Raw genomic sequence first — 19,779 nt, forward strand, 5'->3', positions numbered from 1 at the left:
AATATATACTCCATCATCATTATTTTCCATGTCCAATGGTTTATCAAAATACTTTGATTCACCCCTTACAGTTAAACCTTGTCTTCCATCTTTTGTGAGAAGAAACATTAATCAGGGGGTTGAGCAGAACTCAAGAACTTTAATTAATCATTCAATATCATTACCTTTTCTTGAACAAGATGAAATATTGCTGGTTGTTCTGTTGGAATGAGTCCTGCTTTGGTTTTTGAATCCGCTGAATATTCATTGTTTTGAAGAGCATTCACAACATAATCAGGGGGTTGATTAATCTCTTCCAGTTGTTGAAATAATCCATCATCATATTCTCATTCTTCTTTATGCTCTAATTCTTCCTCCGTCATTTGACTGAAATATTTTAACATTTGAAGTTTTTTCGGAGTGTATTCCATTGTGGGAACTGTGGAAACATGTACAATTTATTCTTGGGAAGTTTATAAAAGTGGTTTAAAAAATTTCTGTTGTTTTCTTTCAAATGCTTCTTCACCCGTTAGTTTCTGTCTGCGTTTCTTCTTTATGTCTTCCTGTTGTTTTACAGCTTTTGAAACCAACTCGTGATGCTCCTTAAATCTTCTTTCTCTTTCTTTCGCATCCATTTATTTATTGAAAAATATCATTTAATGAATTGTAAAGATCAACAGGGAAATTTTCCTTTTCTTCCTCATTAAAGTAGATGTGTTCTAATAAATCCTTTTCTTTAAATATTTCATCAAATTCTTTATTAACATTAATACAAGTTGTAATTTCTTCTTCACTAATACATGTATCTCTGCTTTTCATATGTTTGCGTTGAGTTTCTTCATCAACATCAAACCCGAATGATAAAATCTTAACCCTGCTCAGATGTTTAATAATTATTTGTCTCATTCCTTCTGGATTAGTTTCTAACATCCCAAGACCACCAGATTTTAGTTTCTTTAACTCACTCTTACAATGTGAATATTTTGTTGTACCAAGAGAAACCTCCTCAAATATTTGACCGTCATTACTCAATCGCATATGTTCCTCCACTGAAATTTGTAATAATCTTTACCTTCTACTTCTCCAGATCTTATTGCTCTAGTTGTTGTTGATAGAATGCGTATCATGGGGTGTTTTTAAAGTAAATTTACAATATTCTCATTTGAACTAGACAAGAACCTTGATTTATGAAAGTTTTTTCCAGAAGCAGATTTACCCACAAGATTTATAATAATAGTTGTCGTTTATAAAGTGAAAAATATATCCCTTAATATCTCATCTTGTTTCACAACAATATATTTATATTTTTCAGTCATGTGTTTCATATAATCCCAAAATTCCTTTTTACCGAAATCAACCGTAATCACTTTACCAAAAGCAGGTTCAAATATATCATTCAAAGATTTTAACAAATCTATAAAACATCCGTTTGTGATTTCTGCTGATTTTGAAAGTATCCTTGAAAAGATAATACTGTTTCTCCAAATGCAAATAAATCATACACAAATAAATATCAAAAACATACTCCTTGTGGTTTCTGTTATTACATCAAATCATCTGTTGGTGATGAATACAAGTTATACCTTTATAGAGGAGAAGATGCCTCAGAGGAGTTTGTAAGACGATTGGAAAAAGACTGGAAAGACTATGAAAAATAATGGTTAAAACCTATAAACCAATGTCATTAACAAAGGGAGAGAAAAAGGAATTTAGAAACAACAGCATCTGTCATATTTGTCAGGAGAAAATTGATGGAGACGTCAAGGTTCGGGATCACTGTCATTTTACTGGTAAATATAGAGGTCCAGCTCATTCCCGTTGTAATCTTAATTACAAGCCTCCAAATGTTATTCCTGTCTTTCTTCACAACAACGCTCACTACGATACACATCTATTTATAAATGAACTTTCAAAGACATCTGGAGATCTTTCTGCCATTCCTAACACAGATAAAAAATACATCTCATTCACAGAAACAATTCATACATCCCCCATAACCCATATCAGATTTCTTGACACATACAAATTGATGTCAAGTCCATTATCTAACTTAGTATCAAATATTAAAAACTTCCCGAATCTTAAATCACATTTCTCAAATCAAGAAGAGATTGATCTCTTATCACAAAAGGGAATATATCCGTATGACTATATGGATTCATTTGAGAAGTTTAAAGAAACACAACTTCCTTCAAGGGAAAGTTTCTATGGAAAGTTAAATAAAACTCATATTTCCGATCGAGATTATACACAAGCTAGAAAGGTTTGGGAAAAGTTTAATAAATAGAATCTTGGAGAATATCATGATTTGTATCTTAAAACTGATGTATTGTTATTGGTTGATGTGTTTGAAACTTTTAGAACAGTCTGTCATAATAAAAGTTCTTATGGATTAGACCCCGTTCACTATTACACAGCGCCGGGCTGGTCTTGGAGTTCTGTGTTAAAAATGACAAAACAAAATTTGGAATTAATCAGTGATATAGATATGCTTTTAATGATAGAGAAGGCTAAAAGAGCAGGAATATCTCAAATATGTTCCAAGGGATATGCTAAAGCAAATAACAAATATCTTCCTGATTATAATAAGAATGAGGACAACTCTTACCTGATGTATTATGATGCAAACAATTTGTATGGGTGGGCTATGGCTCAATCTTTACCTTATGGGAAACTTAAGTGGGTTAAAGAAAAACATTATGAAAAAGTTTTACTTGACATTGTTATCTCCTCTCAAAAGGAATTGGATGAAGCTGAAGTTGGATATTATTTTGAGGCTGATTTAAAATATCCAGAAGAACTTCATAACAAACATAAAGACCTACCTTATGCCCCTAATAAAGAAAGTCCAAGAAAATAATGGTTGAGTGATTACCAACAGTCATCTATATTAATATGTTGGCACGCCCCTTTCTTTGTTCCACCATCAGATTTTTGTTACTGCATGAAATGAAACAAGATTTGGCACATATACTAATGATATTATTGTCTTCCTTAAGAGGCCCCTCAAAATTCGTTTTGATGCATTTTCACAAACTCCAACGGATTCCATTCAAATTCGGTACGGCTTTTGGTCCAACTTAGGTCATTGGCTATAAATTTTTTCCATAACACTTCCGATATTCGAAAAAATTGATAAATCGATATCCCTTATGGGATTTTCCATTCAAATCCACTCAAGTTTAAGGCCTACGGGGGACGCAAATTTCCACTTTGCCCCGGGCGCTGTTTACCTCCGCTACGCCAAACTGTTAGGGTTAGGGTTAGGGTTAGGGTTTGGGTTAGTGTTAGGGTTAGGGTTAGCTACCCTAACACTAACCCTAACCCTAACAGCTAACCCTAACAGCTAACCCTAACAGCTAACCCTAACCGCTAACCCTAACCGCTAACCGCTAACCCTAACCGCTAACCCTAACCCTAACTGCAACCCTAACCCTAACCGCTAACCTTAACCGCTAACCCCTAACCGCTAACAGCTATTCAGGAAATTTGCAAGAAAGCCCGGGCAACGCCAGGCTTTATTGCTAGCCCGAGCAACGCCAGGCATTACTACGAGTTTAATATAAAAGGTAAATCTCCAGAAAAACTACTTACAACATGAAATGATAAAGAAAGTTATGTTTTACATCAAAGGAACTTGAGACAATATTTATCTGCTGGGTTGAGAGTGAGAAAAATTCTTCGAATTTTGAAATTCAAACAAAGTCATTGGTTGAAGCAATATATTGATTTTAATACAAAAAGGAGAACAGAAGCGAAAACAGATTTTGAGAACGACTTTTATAAATTAATGAATAATGCTGTATTTGGAAAGACTATGGAAAATGTTAGGAATCGACAAAACGTAAGACTTTCTCCATCTTGGAAACGGGCTTCAAAGTGAATTAAAAGAACAAGTTTTGAATGAGCGGAGGTGTTTTCAGAGAACTTTTGTGCTCTTCATCTGAAGAAAGAGAGTGTTGAAATGAATAAACCTATTTATATAGGAACATCAGTTCTTGACTTGTCCAAGTCGTTCATGTATGACTATTCCTATAATAATTTAAAACCAAAGTATAAGGATGATGTATCATTGTTATATATGGATACAGATAGTTTTATATTGGAAATTAAGACAAGTGATGTATATGAGGATATGATTGATAATATTGATATATATGATACAAGTAATTATAAGTCTGATCGTATGTTGTTTTCAGAAAAGAATAAAATGGTTATTGGTAAGTTTAAGGATGAGTTGGGTGGAAAGGTCATGAGTGTTTTGTGGGTTTGAGATCAAAGTCTTATGCTTTTACGTATATTGATTATAATAACATTGAAAGGTGTGATGAGAAGCTGAAGGGAATAAAGAAAAATATAATCAAGGAAACAATAAACTTTAAACATTATTACAACTGATTAACCTCAAAGAAGGAAGAGTACAGAAAAATGAATACAATACGAAGTTATAAACATCAATTATATACAGAAGAGATAAATAAGAAAGCATTATGAGCTTTTGATGATAAAAGATATATTTTGGAGATTGGAATCAAGAGTATCCCTTATGGTTATAAGTATAAGTGTTAAGGGGTGTCTTTTTACTGATTTATAAATGATAGAGCCAAGCAACAACCAAACCAAAGAGTGGAGATATAATCCGCCTTGGTATTTAAATGGGAAACAACGAATGTGAAAAATATCAAATAAGTCTTATTGAAGAAATAACCAGGGTAAAAGTAAATAAAACAAATAAGCGGATAAATTTAATTACAAATATGTTGGAGGATGTCAAGAAAAAACATTATTATCCTTGAATGGACTGAAAACTTTGATGGTTATCAATTGAACAATGGAAAAACAATTTACTACAATCTCAAAATAATATGTGGATCAGGAGGTGGTCAAACAAGAACATGGAGAGAAGTTTATCATTTTATTTCTGCTGAACAAAGACATATAAACCAAGAACTAAGTTCTAAAATAATCTTCGTGAATATACTCGATGGTGATGAATGTAATCGGAAAATTAATTTATTACCTCGAATAGAACTACTACTACTACTACTACTACTACTACTACTACTACTACTACTACTACTACTACTACTACTACTACTACTACTACTACTACTACTACTACTACTACTACTACTACTTTTTCCTCTTCTTCTTCTTCTTCTTCTTCTTCTTCTTCTTCTTCTTCTTCTTTCTTCTTCTTCTTCTTTTTTCTTCTTCTTCTTTTTTCTTCTTCTTTTTTCTTCTTCTTCTTCTTCTTCTTCTTCTTCTTCTTCTTCTTCTTCTTCTTCTTCTTCTTCTTCTTCTTCTTCTTCTTCTTCTTCTTCTTCTTCTTCTTCTTCTTCTTCTTCTTCTTCTTCTTCTTCTTCTTCTTCTTCTTCTTCTTCTTCTTCTTCTTCTTCTTCTTCTTCTTCTTCTTCTTCTTCTTCTTCTTCTTCTTCTTCTTCTTCTTCTTCTTCTTCTTCTTCTTCTTCTTCTTCTTCTTCTTCTTCTTCTTCTTCTTCTTCTTCTTCTTCTTCTTCTTCTTCTTCTTCTTCTTCTTCTTCTTCTTCTTCTTCTTCTTCTTCTTCTTCTTCTTCTTCTTCTTCTTCTTCTTCTTCTTCTTCTTTTTCTTCTTCTTTTTCTTCTTCTTCTTCTTCTTCCGGCTGCTCCCGTTAGGGGTCGCCGCAGCGGATCATACGTTATGATCCGCATACTGATTTGGCATAGGTTTTACGCCGGGTGCCCTTCCTGACGCAACCCTGGTCTCCTCTTCTGACACAGGGATAAGGATTAGGTTTCGCCATGATTCCAAGCTGCCCTACACCCTCTCATAGCGCGGCCCAGCATAGAGCAGAGCTCCCGTCCTCAAGCGATCCTCCAACGCAAGCCTCCGAGTAGCCGGATTACAGGCGCACGCCACTACACTCGGTTATTACTTCGATAGAACATGAACAAATATTCATTGGATCACTCTTTGAGTGGAATGAAAATATAAAAGGAAATCAGTATGTCTCAGTTTAACATGTGCTCAATAGGAAAGAGATCAGCCTCCTCTTTTGACCTGATGGGCCAAGAGTCAGGGGGGAGGGCGGGGGGGAGGGGAATCAGTCTCAATTTAGCATGAGCTTGTATGAGAGGGAAGGGAATCTGTCTCACTTTAACATGAGCTTGTATGGGGGTTGAAAATCAGTCTCCTATTTGAACCTTATGAGCCTGTATGGGGGGGGGGAGAAAATCAATCTCCTATTTGAACCTTATGAGCCTTGAGTCTGAAAGGTTTCCCCATTCATTTGTATGGGGGGGGGGAGGAATGAGTCTCCTGTTTTAGGTTTCTTCGGCGTTGATTCAGAGAGTTTCCCCCTTTTCCCCATTCATTTGCATGGATGCCTAAGAAACCCCATTTATCCTCGACTGACAACATAGGCCAAATTTGTAAAATCTTCAATTTTCATCCTATTGACTTGAAATTTCAAGAAGATTTGCACATCATGTCACTGATTTCAACGACCAACTATTTTTGAGTTCAACATCGGCCAATAGGAGAATATAGGCCAAGTTTCTAAAATTGCCAATTTTCATCTGATTGATTTGAAACTTGATTAGGATTTTCATATCACCTCACTGAATTCAACCACCAATTATTTTTGAGGTCAACATAAGTAGACTAGGCAAAATCTGTGAAAATGTGTCTATTTAAGGTGCTGAAGGCAAATGGTGTTAAATTATGGCATACAAGCTATTTAGGGGTATTGAGGGGTGCTGAACTCAAATCTGATGTATACTCAGCTCAAAAATGGCCGATAATACCTTAAAATTGAGAAATCAAAGATGGCTGCCAACGACAGGCTGAAATGTATTTATGTTCATATCTTTTTGACTAAACAAGGTAGAAACTTGAATGGAATGTTCCTTTGGAAGTTTTTCATATATGGGGAATCCAATGCCATATTCAGTTTTGATATAAAATGTGAAGAAACTGATTCAAGATGAATAATTCGTCAACCAGATAAGATGTACAAGCAGGTTGATCCTATGTGTCCAGGAATAATTTACTCGGTTTGCAGTTTTTTCTCATTGTAGATATATCCAATATAATATAATCCAAATACTAATAATATAATATATAATAATAATAATAATAATAATATGTGAGGGCTCACAGATGCAAATGAAAGTCTTCGTGGACAAACGTCTGTGTGAGCCTCCAGTTAGTAACCAGCACTTAGATCTGAAATCACCCATTAAAAAGAATAAGGCCAAGACATATGCCTCTTTGTACGAAGTCGTGCAACTTTCCAAGGGCAAGCAAAACACTATCAAAGTGGACAAGAACATTCTACAAAGGCTCATAACAGCTTATAGAGCAGGGCGCGATGTAAACCTAGAAAACATCCTCAAGCATGAACTCATGACCGTCCCACTATCTTTGGCCACAACTAGTGGTAGTCTACATTCCACCAACAAGTCTGTCTTAGCAAACATACTGACGCAACAAGTCCAAACTCCTGCAAATGTTACACTCAATGAACCCAGCTGCCTGCTCGATACATGCAACAAAGCACGAGTCAAGTTGTTTTGTATCGGTCGTGCACAAGAGACTCTGCCACCAACCTCAGATGCAGCAAAGTTTCACATCATGCGTTCACACTATAAAGCAAGTGTCTGGAACCAAGCACACTCACCATATCCTGCTCTTCCTCCAGTGTCTGAAATGGGATGGATGCACCTGGACGGTCAGTTAGTGCCACGGCTACTCTCTCTGCCACCTATCCCGAAATCATGCAGGGAGATCACCTCATGTGGTTGTACGAAGGGGTGCCTCAGCCAACGCTGCAGCTGCAGGAAAATTCACATGAAATGCATCGAGGCATGCAACTGCAGGAAACTTGGCGACAACTGCCGGAGCAGTCATGACTACCAGGAATAAGTTCATGTGTGCACATCTACCTGTACACACAATGAAGGACTGTATATAACGCTCTGACAGCAAATATGATAAACTCATGCAATTCACGCACGATTAAATCCAAAATTCTTGTCATTGTTCTCGTGTTACAAATAAACAAATTGCTTGTCAAATGTTGGTTTACGTCGAAGCGTGTCAGTGTTATTTGGGGGTACCTTACTTTGCGAAACCAAAATGGGTATTGCATCCCTAATATGTTTCCTGATAACATTTAAATCATACGTAGTGCCTCTGGGCTTTAAAAAATGGGCGGTCTGTGTTCTTGATGGGGAGGGAGAGGGATGGGGCTTGTGGATCTTATCTGGTCGATGAATGATTCATCTTCAAAAAAGACAATTTTTGCAATAAATATGACTTTCAATCAGTTTCTTCACATTATATATCAAAACTGAATTTGGCATTGGTTTCCCCATATATGAAAAACTTCCAAAGGAACATTCCATTCAAGTTTCTACCTTGTTTAGTCAAAAAGATATGAACATAAATACATTTCAGCCTGTCGTTGGTGGCCATCTTTGATTTCTCAATTTTAAGGCATTATCAGCCATTGTTGAGCTGAGTATACATCAGATTTGAGTTCAGCACCCCTCAATACCCCTAAATAGCTTGTATGCCATAAAATTAACACCATTTGCCTTCGGGATTAAGATTTTTGCAAAATTGACCGAGACTAAAGCCAAAAGGCCAAATTAGACTAAGGCCTAGACTAAACTAAACCTAGACTAAGGCCAAATTTCTAAAAAAAATTGTCAATTTTCATCCGATTGACTTGAAATTTGAACAGGATTTGGACATCTGTTCAGTGAATTGAACATCAGTTATTGTTGAAGTCAACATTGGTGAAAAGGTCAACACGAGCCAAATTTCTAAAATTGTCAATTTCCATCTGATGGACTTGAAATTTGAAGAGGATTTGCATATCAGGTCACTGAATTCAACCTCCAACTATTTTTGAGGTGAATATAAGCCCAACATAGGCTTATTGTCACGTCAGGTCAGATCAGATCTGTGACTTGCTACCAGTACCATGTAAACCTGTTCGAACCTGTTTCATGGTCAGGTTGTTGGCTACTAAACTGTCTCCCCCACTAGGTTTCCTGGTGAGGAGGGTGTATGGATATGGATACCCAGTAGGACTAAAACAAAACCAGTCAAAGGGTAGAGGAGCTCCTTGTGAGCAAATGGCCATCCATATCTGGTGCCAACGGCATCTGTGGACGTCCTCCTGCAGTTAGCTAACCTTTTTCGAGGAGATTGGTGGCAGGATTTGCATTCAGGTCAGGTATGGGAGGATGCGCCAAAACAGCATGTTTCTGTGTCCACTTTCCACCGGAACTCCAGGAGCCTCCGTCTGGCCATCCCCAGGCATATGCCTGACACATCCCCATCTCCTTGAGATGCTGATCAATCTGCTGCAACCACGAGGCACGTTGTCAGCACATTTGCCTCCTCCACTCACAAGGCTCCCTCGCTGAGAGAATCAGATGAGCAAGATCAGCGTCAGGAAAATGAGCCACATGTCCATACAACCGCAGCTGACGCTCACAGACTGTGCAGGTAACAAATCTCATTTGAGTCTCTCTCAGAAACCGCTCGTTAATCACAAAGTCTGACCAGCAATATCCAAGGATTCTCTGAAGAGACCTGGTGCAAAAGGAATTAAGTCTCCATCTCAGATCCCTGGTCAGAGTCCAAGTCTCACATCCGTAGAGCAAGACTGGAAGCACCAAGGAACAGAAGAATTGGGCTTTCGTCTTCCTGCACAGGTACCGAGAGCACCACACCCCATGATCCAGTGAATCCATGACTCCCCAGGCCCGACCTAGACGTTTATTGACCTCTGGCTCACAGCCAGCAGAGACATGAATATCACTGTGAAGTTAAGTGAATCTCTCCGTGACCTCAATATCCTCACCATAAACTGGTACAGACAAGATCGCAGCATCCAAGATGTCATTGAAAGCCTGGATCTTAGTTTTGACCCAGGAAACCCGTAATCCCTGTGGCTCCGACTGCTTATTCAGCACCTCGGGGGCCCCCAAAAGGAAATCCAGAGTCTCCGCAATGATGACTGCATCATCTGCGAAATCAACATCACAGATTTTGACATTCCCAAATGATGCACCGCAGCTTGATCTCTCCGACATCCTCCCCAGAATACAGTCCATACAAGTGCTGAAAAGAGTGGGGGCCAGTACACACCACTGACGAACTCCAGTAACAACTGGAAATAAGTCAGAGATGGTAGCACCACATTGTACAGCAATCTCAGGACCAGAGTGTAGTTCAGACATTAGATTGATCAGTTCTGGTGGCACCCCACGAAGACCAAGAATCTTCCAGAGGGCATCCCGATTCACTGAATCAAACGCTTTACAGAGACCAATATAGGCTGCAAGCAACCCTGTGGAAAGTCTCACCTGCGTTCGGTGAGGACCCGAAGGGCAAGGATATGGTCAATCATTGACCTCTTTGGTGTGAAGCCTTACTGCCCTGAGTGCTGGTGCTCAAACATATGGTGGCGAACCCCATCAATAATTATCCGAGCAAAGACCATGCCCAGCACTGAAAGTAGTGTCACCCCTTGGTAGTGTTGCAGTCCTGGAAATCACCCTCCCCTTTCCAGAGAGTGACAACAAGGCCCCTCTTCCCTTCAGTTGGGATGATGCCTGTATTCCAGGCAGAGCACAGAACTACATGCAACGACACGAGTACAGCATTCCGACCAGCCTTGAGAAAGTCATCATGGATGCCACAGATTCCAGGATCCACAACACATGGATGCCTCCTCTTCTGGCGGTTCACCACAGCCTGTGTTTCGACAAACAAAGATGGATCACAGTTCACTGGAGGGTCAGCAATATGGACAGTAACACCCCTGACATCCAACTCAACAGCTGGTGGATCAGCCTGGTCCAGCCGCTCAAAGTAACCATCCCAGCGGGCCTTCACTTCGGACTCCTCTATCAAGAGCCCACCACCCTCCACTCCAACTGCAGTACACCGAAGGTCGGGCTTGGAGCAATGCATGTGCGAATTCCCCTGTAAGCAGGACGAGAATCACTTGACCACAGGTGATGCTCTACACCCTCACAGATTCCTCGCACATAGTCCTTCTAGTCCACCCTCAGCGCATGAACAGATTTACACCTAAACTCCCGAAACATCTCAGGTCTGCCATTAAACCTGGCCCTGTGACTCAGTCGATTGGATCCATTGTTCCTTGATAAACAAAATTCTTCTTCACTCTGTGAGTTCCAAGACATCCACCGGCAACATCAAGGATGATGGTCTTGAAGGCACTCCACAACTCTTCAGGATCCCCCAAAGCACCTCGACCCCCCAAATCTACACTCGGCCTGTTTGCAAACTCCTCAGCTACCATCTCATCCTTGAGCTTGCCAACATCCAGCCTAGGCTGGGATGGTTCCATTCTTGTAGATTTAAGCTGCAACTTCAGAGTTGCTACAACAAGCCTGTGGTCAGTATTGAGGAACTGAGCACTCTGGTAGACCCTGCAGTTCTGGATTATCTTCCAGCGACCAACAATGAGCACATGGTCAATCTCCTTTGCCACACCACCAACAATGGAATACCAAGTCCAGCGATGAGCCTGTGGGCACTGAAACCATGAACAAGCCACCCTTAGTCCATGACTTCTTGCAAAGTCAGGGAACTTGGTGCTATTCTGGTTCACAGTTCCAGACACATGGGGACCAACACACGTCTCCTAACCATCCCTATCAGTTCCAGTCAATGCATTGAAATCCCCCAAACGTAGAAGAGTATCTCGCCTGTGGCACTGATCAACCACAGACTCAAGCGTGGCATAGAATGCGTCCTTCACGGTGATATCACTCGCCTCAGTCAGAGCATATACAGATAAGAGACCAGGGAAATGACACCTAAGAAGTGACGAATCCTTAATCTCATTATACGCTTGTTGACCAGTGATACCTCAATTATCATTGGAGTCAGCTTATTGGACACACCTATAGCAACTCCTTGAGCATGGTAACTATCAGAGCGACCAGACCAATCATAGACGTAACCACCCGCCACGATCTCACCACAATCCGGTCTACGAACCTCGGAGAGTGCTGCAATACCGATGTCCGAACGCTTGAGTTCAGATGATAACAGAGACAGGTGATCATCCTCTCTTTGGGATAGGACATTCCAGGCACCCACCCTAATGGACCACCTCAGGTTAACCCAAGGAGACCACTGTCTGGTGGATGACACAACTAAATTGTTTTTTCTAAAATCCTCAATTTTCAGCCTTTTGGCTTGAAATTTGACGAGGATTTGTTCATCAGATTATTGAATTCAACCACCAATTATTTTTGAGGTCAAATTTGTTTTCTGGATTTTGCAAGTGGTGTGCGCTGCACAATGTCTTCTTCTTGTTATTCTGTCTGTCTGTTTGATTGTCTGTTTGTTTATTGCCTGCAGGTCACAATTCTACACCGATTGTCATGAAACTTTACCAAGTGGTGGAGGTCGTTTCCACTGAGAAAGCTATTGATTTTGAGGTCAAAGGTCATCTTGAGGTTTAATTTCAAAAATCGTACTTTTGCATCCAATTGACTTGAAATTTGAACAAAATTTGCATATTGCATCACTGAATTGATAAACCTACTATTTTTTTGGTCAAAACATCAAATATCAATTCAAAATCAAACTTCTAAAATCGTCAATTTGCATCCGATTGATGTGAAAATTAATCAGCAATTTCAAAATGCATTGCTGAATTGGGAAACCAATTATTTTTGAGATCAAAAGGTCAAAGGTCAACTCAAGGTCAAACTTTAAAATAATAAAATTTCATCTGAAAAATCATCAATTTTCATCTGATCTGATTGACCTGGAGATGAAGCAGCAATTGTATCGACACATCACTGCATTTGGAGACCAACTATTTTTGAGGACAAAAGGTCAAAGATCAACTCAAGGTCCAACTTCTAAAATTATCAATTTCAATCTGAAAAATAATCAATTTTTATCCGATTGACCTGAGCTTTGATTATGATTGTCATTTTTAATCCTTATGAAATGGACAATTTGATGTATCCACAGCAACATTTGGAGAGGGCATGGATTTTGGAATTATCGTGCTCTGCACGACGTCTTTTTCTTGTTTGTTTGTTTGTTTGTTTGTTTGTCAACAAAATATCTCAAAAAGTTGTGCACGGATTTGGCCAAAATTTGGTGAAGAGCTTTGGGTATGTGACACTGACAAAATGTGTGTGTGTGTGTGTGTGTGTGTGTGTGTGTGTGTGTGTGTGTGTGTGTGTGTGTGTGTGTGTGTGTGTGTGTGTGTGTGTGTGTGTGTGTCCTCCATAACTCCAAAATCATGAAACGTATGGCCTCCAAACTTTGCATGTATTCGAAGGAAATTCCAAAGCAGGTCAGGAATGAAAATTGGTGTTTGGGTGAATTTAATCACCCCTTTTTGAAGATGATTCCAGAGCTTAGCTCCAGAAAAGGCTTATCCTTGGTTAGCACAAATTCACCTTGCACGGGTCTTAATTCAGCCTATTTAAACATGCCTTGCCTTGGAAACAGGATCTACTCTCACAGACTAATTAAATCATATTGTGAAAATGTTATGTCAGATTTGAAAATAGCATCTTGTGGATTAAATAAGTGTCAAAATCTGGAGTGGACTCTGAAATTTTTTACAAATGAGCGATTTTTATAACTAAGTGTATTTATTTAAGCAAAGCATTAAGCTTCATTTTTTTCTGCTGTTCGGACGATTATATGTAGTGAAGAAAAGATTAAGGAATGTGCAGAAAGTGTAACTTCATTGAGCACAACACCGTGCTCTCTAACCTGCTTTTGCAATCCATGACAATACCGTCCACAGGGTCCCTTTTTTCAGTGATTTCATACGCACTTTGCTTTTTCCCATTTTGTGCAACGTTTCATGACAAAATATTAAAATACATATTCTAATAGTTGCTGCAATATATTAATAATCGACAGTTGCTGAAAATGAAGAGCTATGAAGACAGCACACACGGTTGTGATAAAAAGAATCTCCGTGGGGTGTGTGCATACCTGAATGTAAGGGGGTTGGAGCAACATGAATGGGGGTGGGGGCATGCTTGCACACAGGTGGGCCTTTGCCAGGTAGATAGCATGGGTTTTAGATTTTAAATCCTCCTGCCCGGTTTTATGTGGAACACGGTGGTTAAAAAGAAAACGTTGCTGTTTGGGCACGTTTTATTGCCCTGGTAATGCCCTGGTACACTGCCTACCCTCGCCTCATGCTTCCTTCCCTTCCCCTCATGATGCCTTCCCCTCGCCTCATGCTGCCTCCCCTCCCCTCATGATGCCTTCCCCTCGCCTCATGCTTCCTTCCCCTCCCCTCATGATGCCTTCTCCTCGCTTCATGCTTCCTTCCCTTCCCCTCCCCTCATGATGCCTTCCCCTCCCCTCATGATGCCTTCCCCTCCCCTCATGCTGCCTTCCCCTCCCCTCATGCTTCCTTCCCCTCCCCTCATGATTCCTTCCCCTCCCCTCATGATGCCTTCCCCTCCCCTCATGCTGCCTTCCCTTCCCCTCATGCTGCCTTCCCCTCCCCTCATGATGCCTTCCCTTCCCATCATGCTGCCTTACCCTCCCATCATGCTGCCTTACCCTCCCATCATGCTGCCTTACCCTCCCATCAGGCTGCCTTACCCTCCCATCATGCTGCCTTCCAATTTCCTCCCCTTACCCTGCCTCTCCTTTCCCTGACATTGCCTTCCTCCCCTACCCTCACGCTGCCTCATCCCCCCTCATGCTGCTCCCCACCCCCTCAGGCTGCTCCCCTCCCCTCACACTGCCTTCTCCTCCCCTCATGCTGCCTTCCCTTCCCTCCCCTCTCACTGCCTTCCCTTCCCTCCCCTCTCGCTGCCTTCCCTTTCCTCCCCTCTCACTGCCTTCCCTTCCCTCTCCTCTCGCTGCCTTCCCTTCCCTCCCCTCTCGCCGCCTTCCCTTCCCTCCCCTCATGCGATATCCTTGCAAATCCCCTCCACCACTGTATAACTCTACAAAGATCGAGGGGAGGAAGAGGTGTCAAAGAATGTGTGAATTAGACAAATGGAAGGGGTTGTTTTTTAGCAGTCAGAACTGCAGCGAAGATCAATTCTGCAATTCGTCTCAGGTTTAGAGATTTTCGAGCTTATCGTATGTGTGGAAAGTAAATATAGGCATGAAAACTGGCATGACTTTTTCTATGACTGAAGGAAAACGCTCCTCCTTCCCTTCCCCTTCCCTCATGTTTACCTCCTCCCAAAGCCCCTCCACTCCCACGGATGTCTCTTAGCTCTGTCCGTGCATTGTTTGGTATGATCCGTTTGAACATGCTATTTTAACATCTCCAATTTCGTTTAATGCTGAACTAATGCCAGCATAAGGGGACCAATCCCTTCTCCTGCCACCCCCTCCCTCCACCGCTTTCCCTCAAGTTTTCCAATCAAACGCATGTCCAGAACACCTCCTTCCCCTCCCCACTACCGCCCTCTCTCCCCCATCCTTCTCTCTCCCTACTCCCCATCCTTCTCTCTCCCTCCCCCCCCTCCCGGAGTGTATGGCGATGTGTGGGAGACCTCGCCACCCTCCCCCTTCTCGCACTTCCCCCTTTTTCGCTCTTTTCTCTTTTTCACCCTCAAAGTGACGGGTCGTATTTGCTAATTTTTAAATTATTGTTTTCCAATTGTATGGTGGAAATTGCAGCAGAAACCATGAAAGCAGAGTATCTCACAGTTTTATTCAGAAGGTGGTTATTAGAAAGCCTCATTTCTGCATTTCCAGGACCAGTGAACAACCAGGCTTGAAAGCTGTGGAAGCAAAGTTGAAGGTGGTTATTGAGCTGTCTCTGGCTGTCACTGGGTGAGATCTTCATGACACCTGTTATGTACTCGCAATGAAACTCTGCTTTATCCATTAACTCTGCTTTATCCAGCTGAATAATATTATTTATCTTCAGTGTCGTGAGGCCCATCCACACGGAGTTTGGAGGGGAAGTGAAGGGAGAGTCGGCGATGAAAACAGAAGATGATGTGGGCAGTTTGATCGAATATAAATTCCAGGTGTGTTTGCAATATACAACACTGAAAAGTATAGTAACAGCATAAAAACTGGGTATGAAATTGAAATAACACATGATAGAATCACATCTCAAGTGTAAAACTGAAATGCTCCACAGTAGTCACATGATGATATTGTTGCGGATTCGCGCCCGCCGGCGTGCTGACGGCCACGTAACTCGAATCGCGGCACGTCGCCCACCGGACGGACAATCCAGTCGTGACCCTCTCGGACTAACGCCGGGAACCAGTCACGGGTGGACCTTTCGGTCTCACCGCAATCGAGCCAATCAGCCCCCGCGTGGGATAGGGTTGCTCGCCAAATTCGACCTACCTAAGTACCCACGCGGAGGGTAGACCGGGCGATCGCACCTCGCCGCAGGTCGACTTCGGACACGGGCCACTTAAGCGACCCGTTCCGTACTATCGGGATAACCGAGCGGTGTTATTCGTCGACCTCGACGGTTCGATTAATTATCGGGCGTATTCAGCCCACTACCAACCCTTTACGTGAAGCAAGATGAGGATTCAATGAAGGAAATGACGAAGCGAAGCGGGAAACAGTTCAACACAAAGCACATTTATTCGCGCTGAACGGAAAGCACACATATTCAATTACACCAAAAGCACATGTAAAAGAAAAAAGAAACACAATATTACAGAAAAAGCAAATATAAAAGAGAAACACAATGCAGAGCTATCCGACTACCGAGCACACGGCAACACTTATACAATTTTACTTCACAGACGGCGCCGCCAACACATACCCAAAACCAAGGAAAGAATACCCTCAAGGATGAGGCGGGCCTGAGGCCGAGACCGGGTCGGGCCTACCCGTCTGGTGATGAGACGCGGAGCGGCGATGGTGCCTCAACTCCGCGGGCCTCGCGGGCAGTGTCTGGTAGGGGGTGGGAAAGGGGCCCCCTTGGTCGCACTATCTCAGCGCGGGGGGAAACAGGAGGGGGTTGCTGATGCTCGGGGTATAGAGGATTTTTATTGCCCCGCGACGAGCGTCTCCACCTCGGCCAGGTCGCGCTGTCGGCCTCCCTGGGGTGCAGCTCCCTGCACGACGCGAGCACCCCCTCGTCTGCCCTCGCCGCCTCTCCACAGCTCCGTCCCCTCCGTTCCGACTCCAACGCACACGACGACTAGCTCCTTCTTGCCAACTCCACCGCCCGCGAAGTCTTGACTCTCTGTTCCCTCTCGACTCTCCGACTCACTGGACTGACGAACACGGTCGCTTTTATCAGCCCCGTAGCTTCGCCCTCTCATCTTTGACCCCCTCCCTTCGACCTTTCACCTCGCTCCCCATTGGCCCGAGAAAAAGTGGGCGTGAATGCTTTTTGATCCATAAATTTGCATATATCGATCGCCCTCCAACGCTCTGGGGGCGGGGCCAATTCGCCCCTCGCTCACCGATTGGACGGCAAAAAGTGGGCGTGTGTCGTTTTTGATCCATTTTTGAAGCACAAAATCCGTGATTTTGTACACGCTGTTCGGCGCGCGCCCTGCACGAGTCCAACACCGGTACCCACAGGCGGCGCAAGAACGGTGGCGATGCGACGGTTGCGAGGTGTGACGTGAAGGTCGTGGTGGTTGTGGTGAAGCGGCGTTGTGGTTGGTGGTTGATGTTGTGACTGGTGGTGGTAACAATGGCGGTTGGTCCAAAATAAAGATAGTAAAAGAAAAACGGCTATCCTGAAGAGTCGCAGCACGCATAAATGACATGTATTCCCACTAGACAACGGGTTTGGGCCTAACTACACATGTACTTGCCGAGATACCTCACCTAAGGGACCTGAATGGTGGTTTGCGAATTTGGTAACCACAACACTACCCTCTCCCCTTTTTACAGACTCGTCCCGAGTCGTCAAATTTTCGTGTGCCATCATGTGTAGTTTTCCCCTAGTACATTTTACCTACGGATCCCTGAGTGCGACATTCATGGTATTCGTGTCCCCAAAATAAATAACCTGAGGGCTGCGTAACTATCTAAACAAACTCACTCACACGGACGACTTAAATAAAATTGCCGGCGCTAAGACATACATGCCGGGGGCGCACTCATATTTACAGTACATCTTAACCTTAACTTACAAATTTTACACTAAACCATGGCCCAGGATCATTGAACTCTGCAAAAAGAAAGCAGTTAGCAGGGAGCCAGGCTGCCCGCATGCAGTCTCTGGCTCAAACAATGCAGGTGACAGGGAACGTGGCTGGCTGCTCACGCGCAGTCCAAGGCCTTCCCTTTTGAACTGAACTCAGTGAACCACAACGGTGCTTGGACTGCACAAACGCAGTCTCCGTGCCAGCTCAAGTGGCCCACGCAATGAACACAACGAATGGATGGGTGAACACAAACACGGTGCACGGGCCGCCACTGCAGGCCCGTGTTGTAGCTTCCAACAGGGCAGTTCTCGCAGCTTGCAAACTGTTGCCTTGATCCTGGCGCACATGGCAATGAACAGGGGGGGCAAAGCAAAAATTGAACGGGGCTGGTGAACATGGGCAGTGGGCATGGCATGGCAAAGGTGAGCAGGCAAACACAGCCCGCAGAAGAAGGCCGCTGCAGGCAAACACAGCCGGCAGATGAACTGGCCGGCACAGGCCTTGCAGCACACAGCCAGCAGATGAAGCTGGCCAGCTTTTGCCGTTCAGTGGAGGTTGGTGGAGGGAGTGCGGTGGTGCTGGCCACTTGGAAGGCGGGCTCGGACCTACCTACCTGTCTCCCTCCCAACCTATCGCCTTTGCCTGTCACTGTACATACCCACTCCCTTAATTTGTCAAACCCCAATTTAGCCCCAACTTATTTTTATTTTTATTTTTACTTCCCCACTATAAATCGTCCCCTAACCCCCTTTATCGTCCTTGTTCGGCTAACCTATCCTGTCACCTAGCCTACTCCCAACCCCTACGTTCCCTTCCCGGAGGGGAACAAGGGAGAGCTAACGTCCTGTGCCGAGGCCCAACGAAGCCTCAGAATGGCCTCCCCAGAGTTCGGCGATCTTAACACCAAGTGGGTCCAGCGGCCCACAATGACAGCGAGGGGATGGATGGTGCGGAGGGGTACATCTCCTAATCTACCCTAACAATTTAACTGTTAAACTACCCCGGGGCTTTCAACAAGCGCCTCTCGCTTAAACTATTGGTTCTAACAACCCAGATTCCCGTCGCCTGTGTTGGTGTCACAATTTCGGGCCTCGCCCCCCAATTTTCTCTCCGTGCCCTCACACGGTCTCCTGGCTGGGACACGTGGCTCCCTTTGGCAGGCACGACCCTCTGCCGAATCTCCCGCTATGGCACCCCCGGGCACTACACTGCCTCCGAGCCTACCAGCTCCCTAACACCGAGTGCCCCCCATGGCACCTCCCCTGAAACGCACACGTGGCAGGCCGGCCTCCCGGGCCCCTTTCCGAGGGTCACCCGTGCCCACAACACTGCCCACGCGGCCAATGGCGCCCGGGCCCCGCACCAAGCAGGCGCACCCGTGCCCACTACTCTATCCCGGCCCCCCATGGGCCCTTGCCAGCCTACCGCGGCCGACTAGCCTGGTGCCCGGGGTACCCACTCAGCGATACTCACCTTTCGCAGCCACGCTCCCAAGCCCGTCAACAGGGCTCCTGCACCCCTCCAAATGGGTCTCGAGCCTACTTTCCCACCAACAACAAAACGACCTCCATATTTCAATTTGACTAACCCCTAACTCACTTTATACTGACCCGGGGTCCCTTGGACGGAGTCACTCCTCCCCCCAATCACTCATCGCACCAT

At 43.5% G+C, this 19,779-nt stretch overlaps 1 protein-coding gene across 2 annotated transcripts in view; it reads left to right on the forward strand.

The window, feature by feature from the left end:
• The window catches only part of LOC147031225 (integrin alpha-6-like), a 378,714-nt gene that overhangs the window by 276,468 nt on the left and 82,467 nt on the right, over positions 1-19,779 (forward strand). For both annotated transcript variants that reach the window (XM_085876100.1, XM_085876099.1), the window contains exons 18-19: positions 15,731-15,808; positions 15,906-16,008. In XM_085876100.1, the coding sequence (XP_085732226.1) occupies positions 15,731-15,808; positions 15,906-16,008 (181 nt within the window). The remainder of the gene's footprint in view (positions 1-15,730; positions 15,809-15,905; positions 16,009-19,779) is intronic.

The sequence above is a fragment of the Eptatretus burgeri genome, chromosome 3 (assembly GCF_056783735.1).
Source record: "Eptatretus burgeri isolate ZD-2024b chromosome 3, Ebu_testis_v1, whole genome shotgun sequence".
In the NCBI taxonomy this organism is placed as follows: Eukaryota; Metazoa; Chordata; class Myxini; order Myxiniformes; family Myxinidae; genus Eptatretus; species Eptatretus burgeri.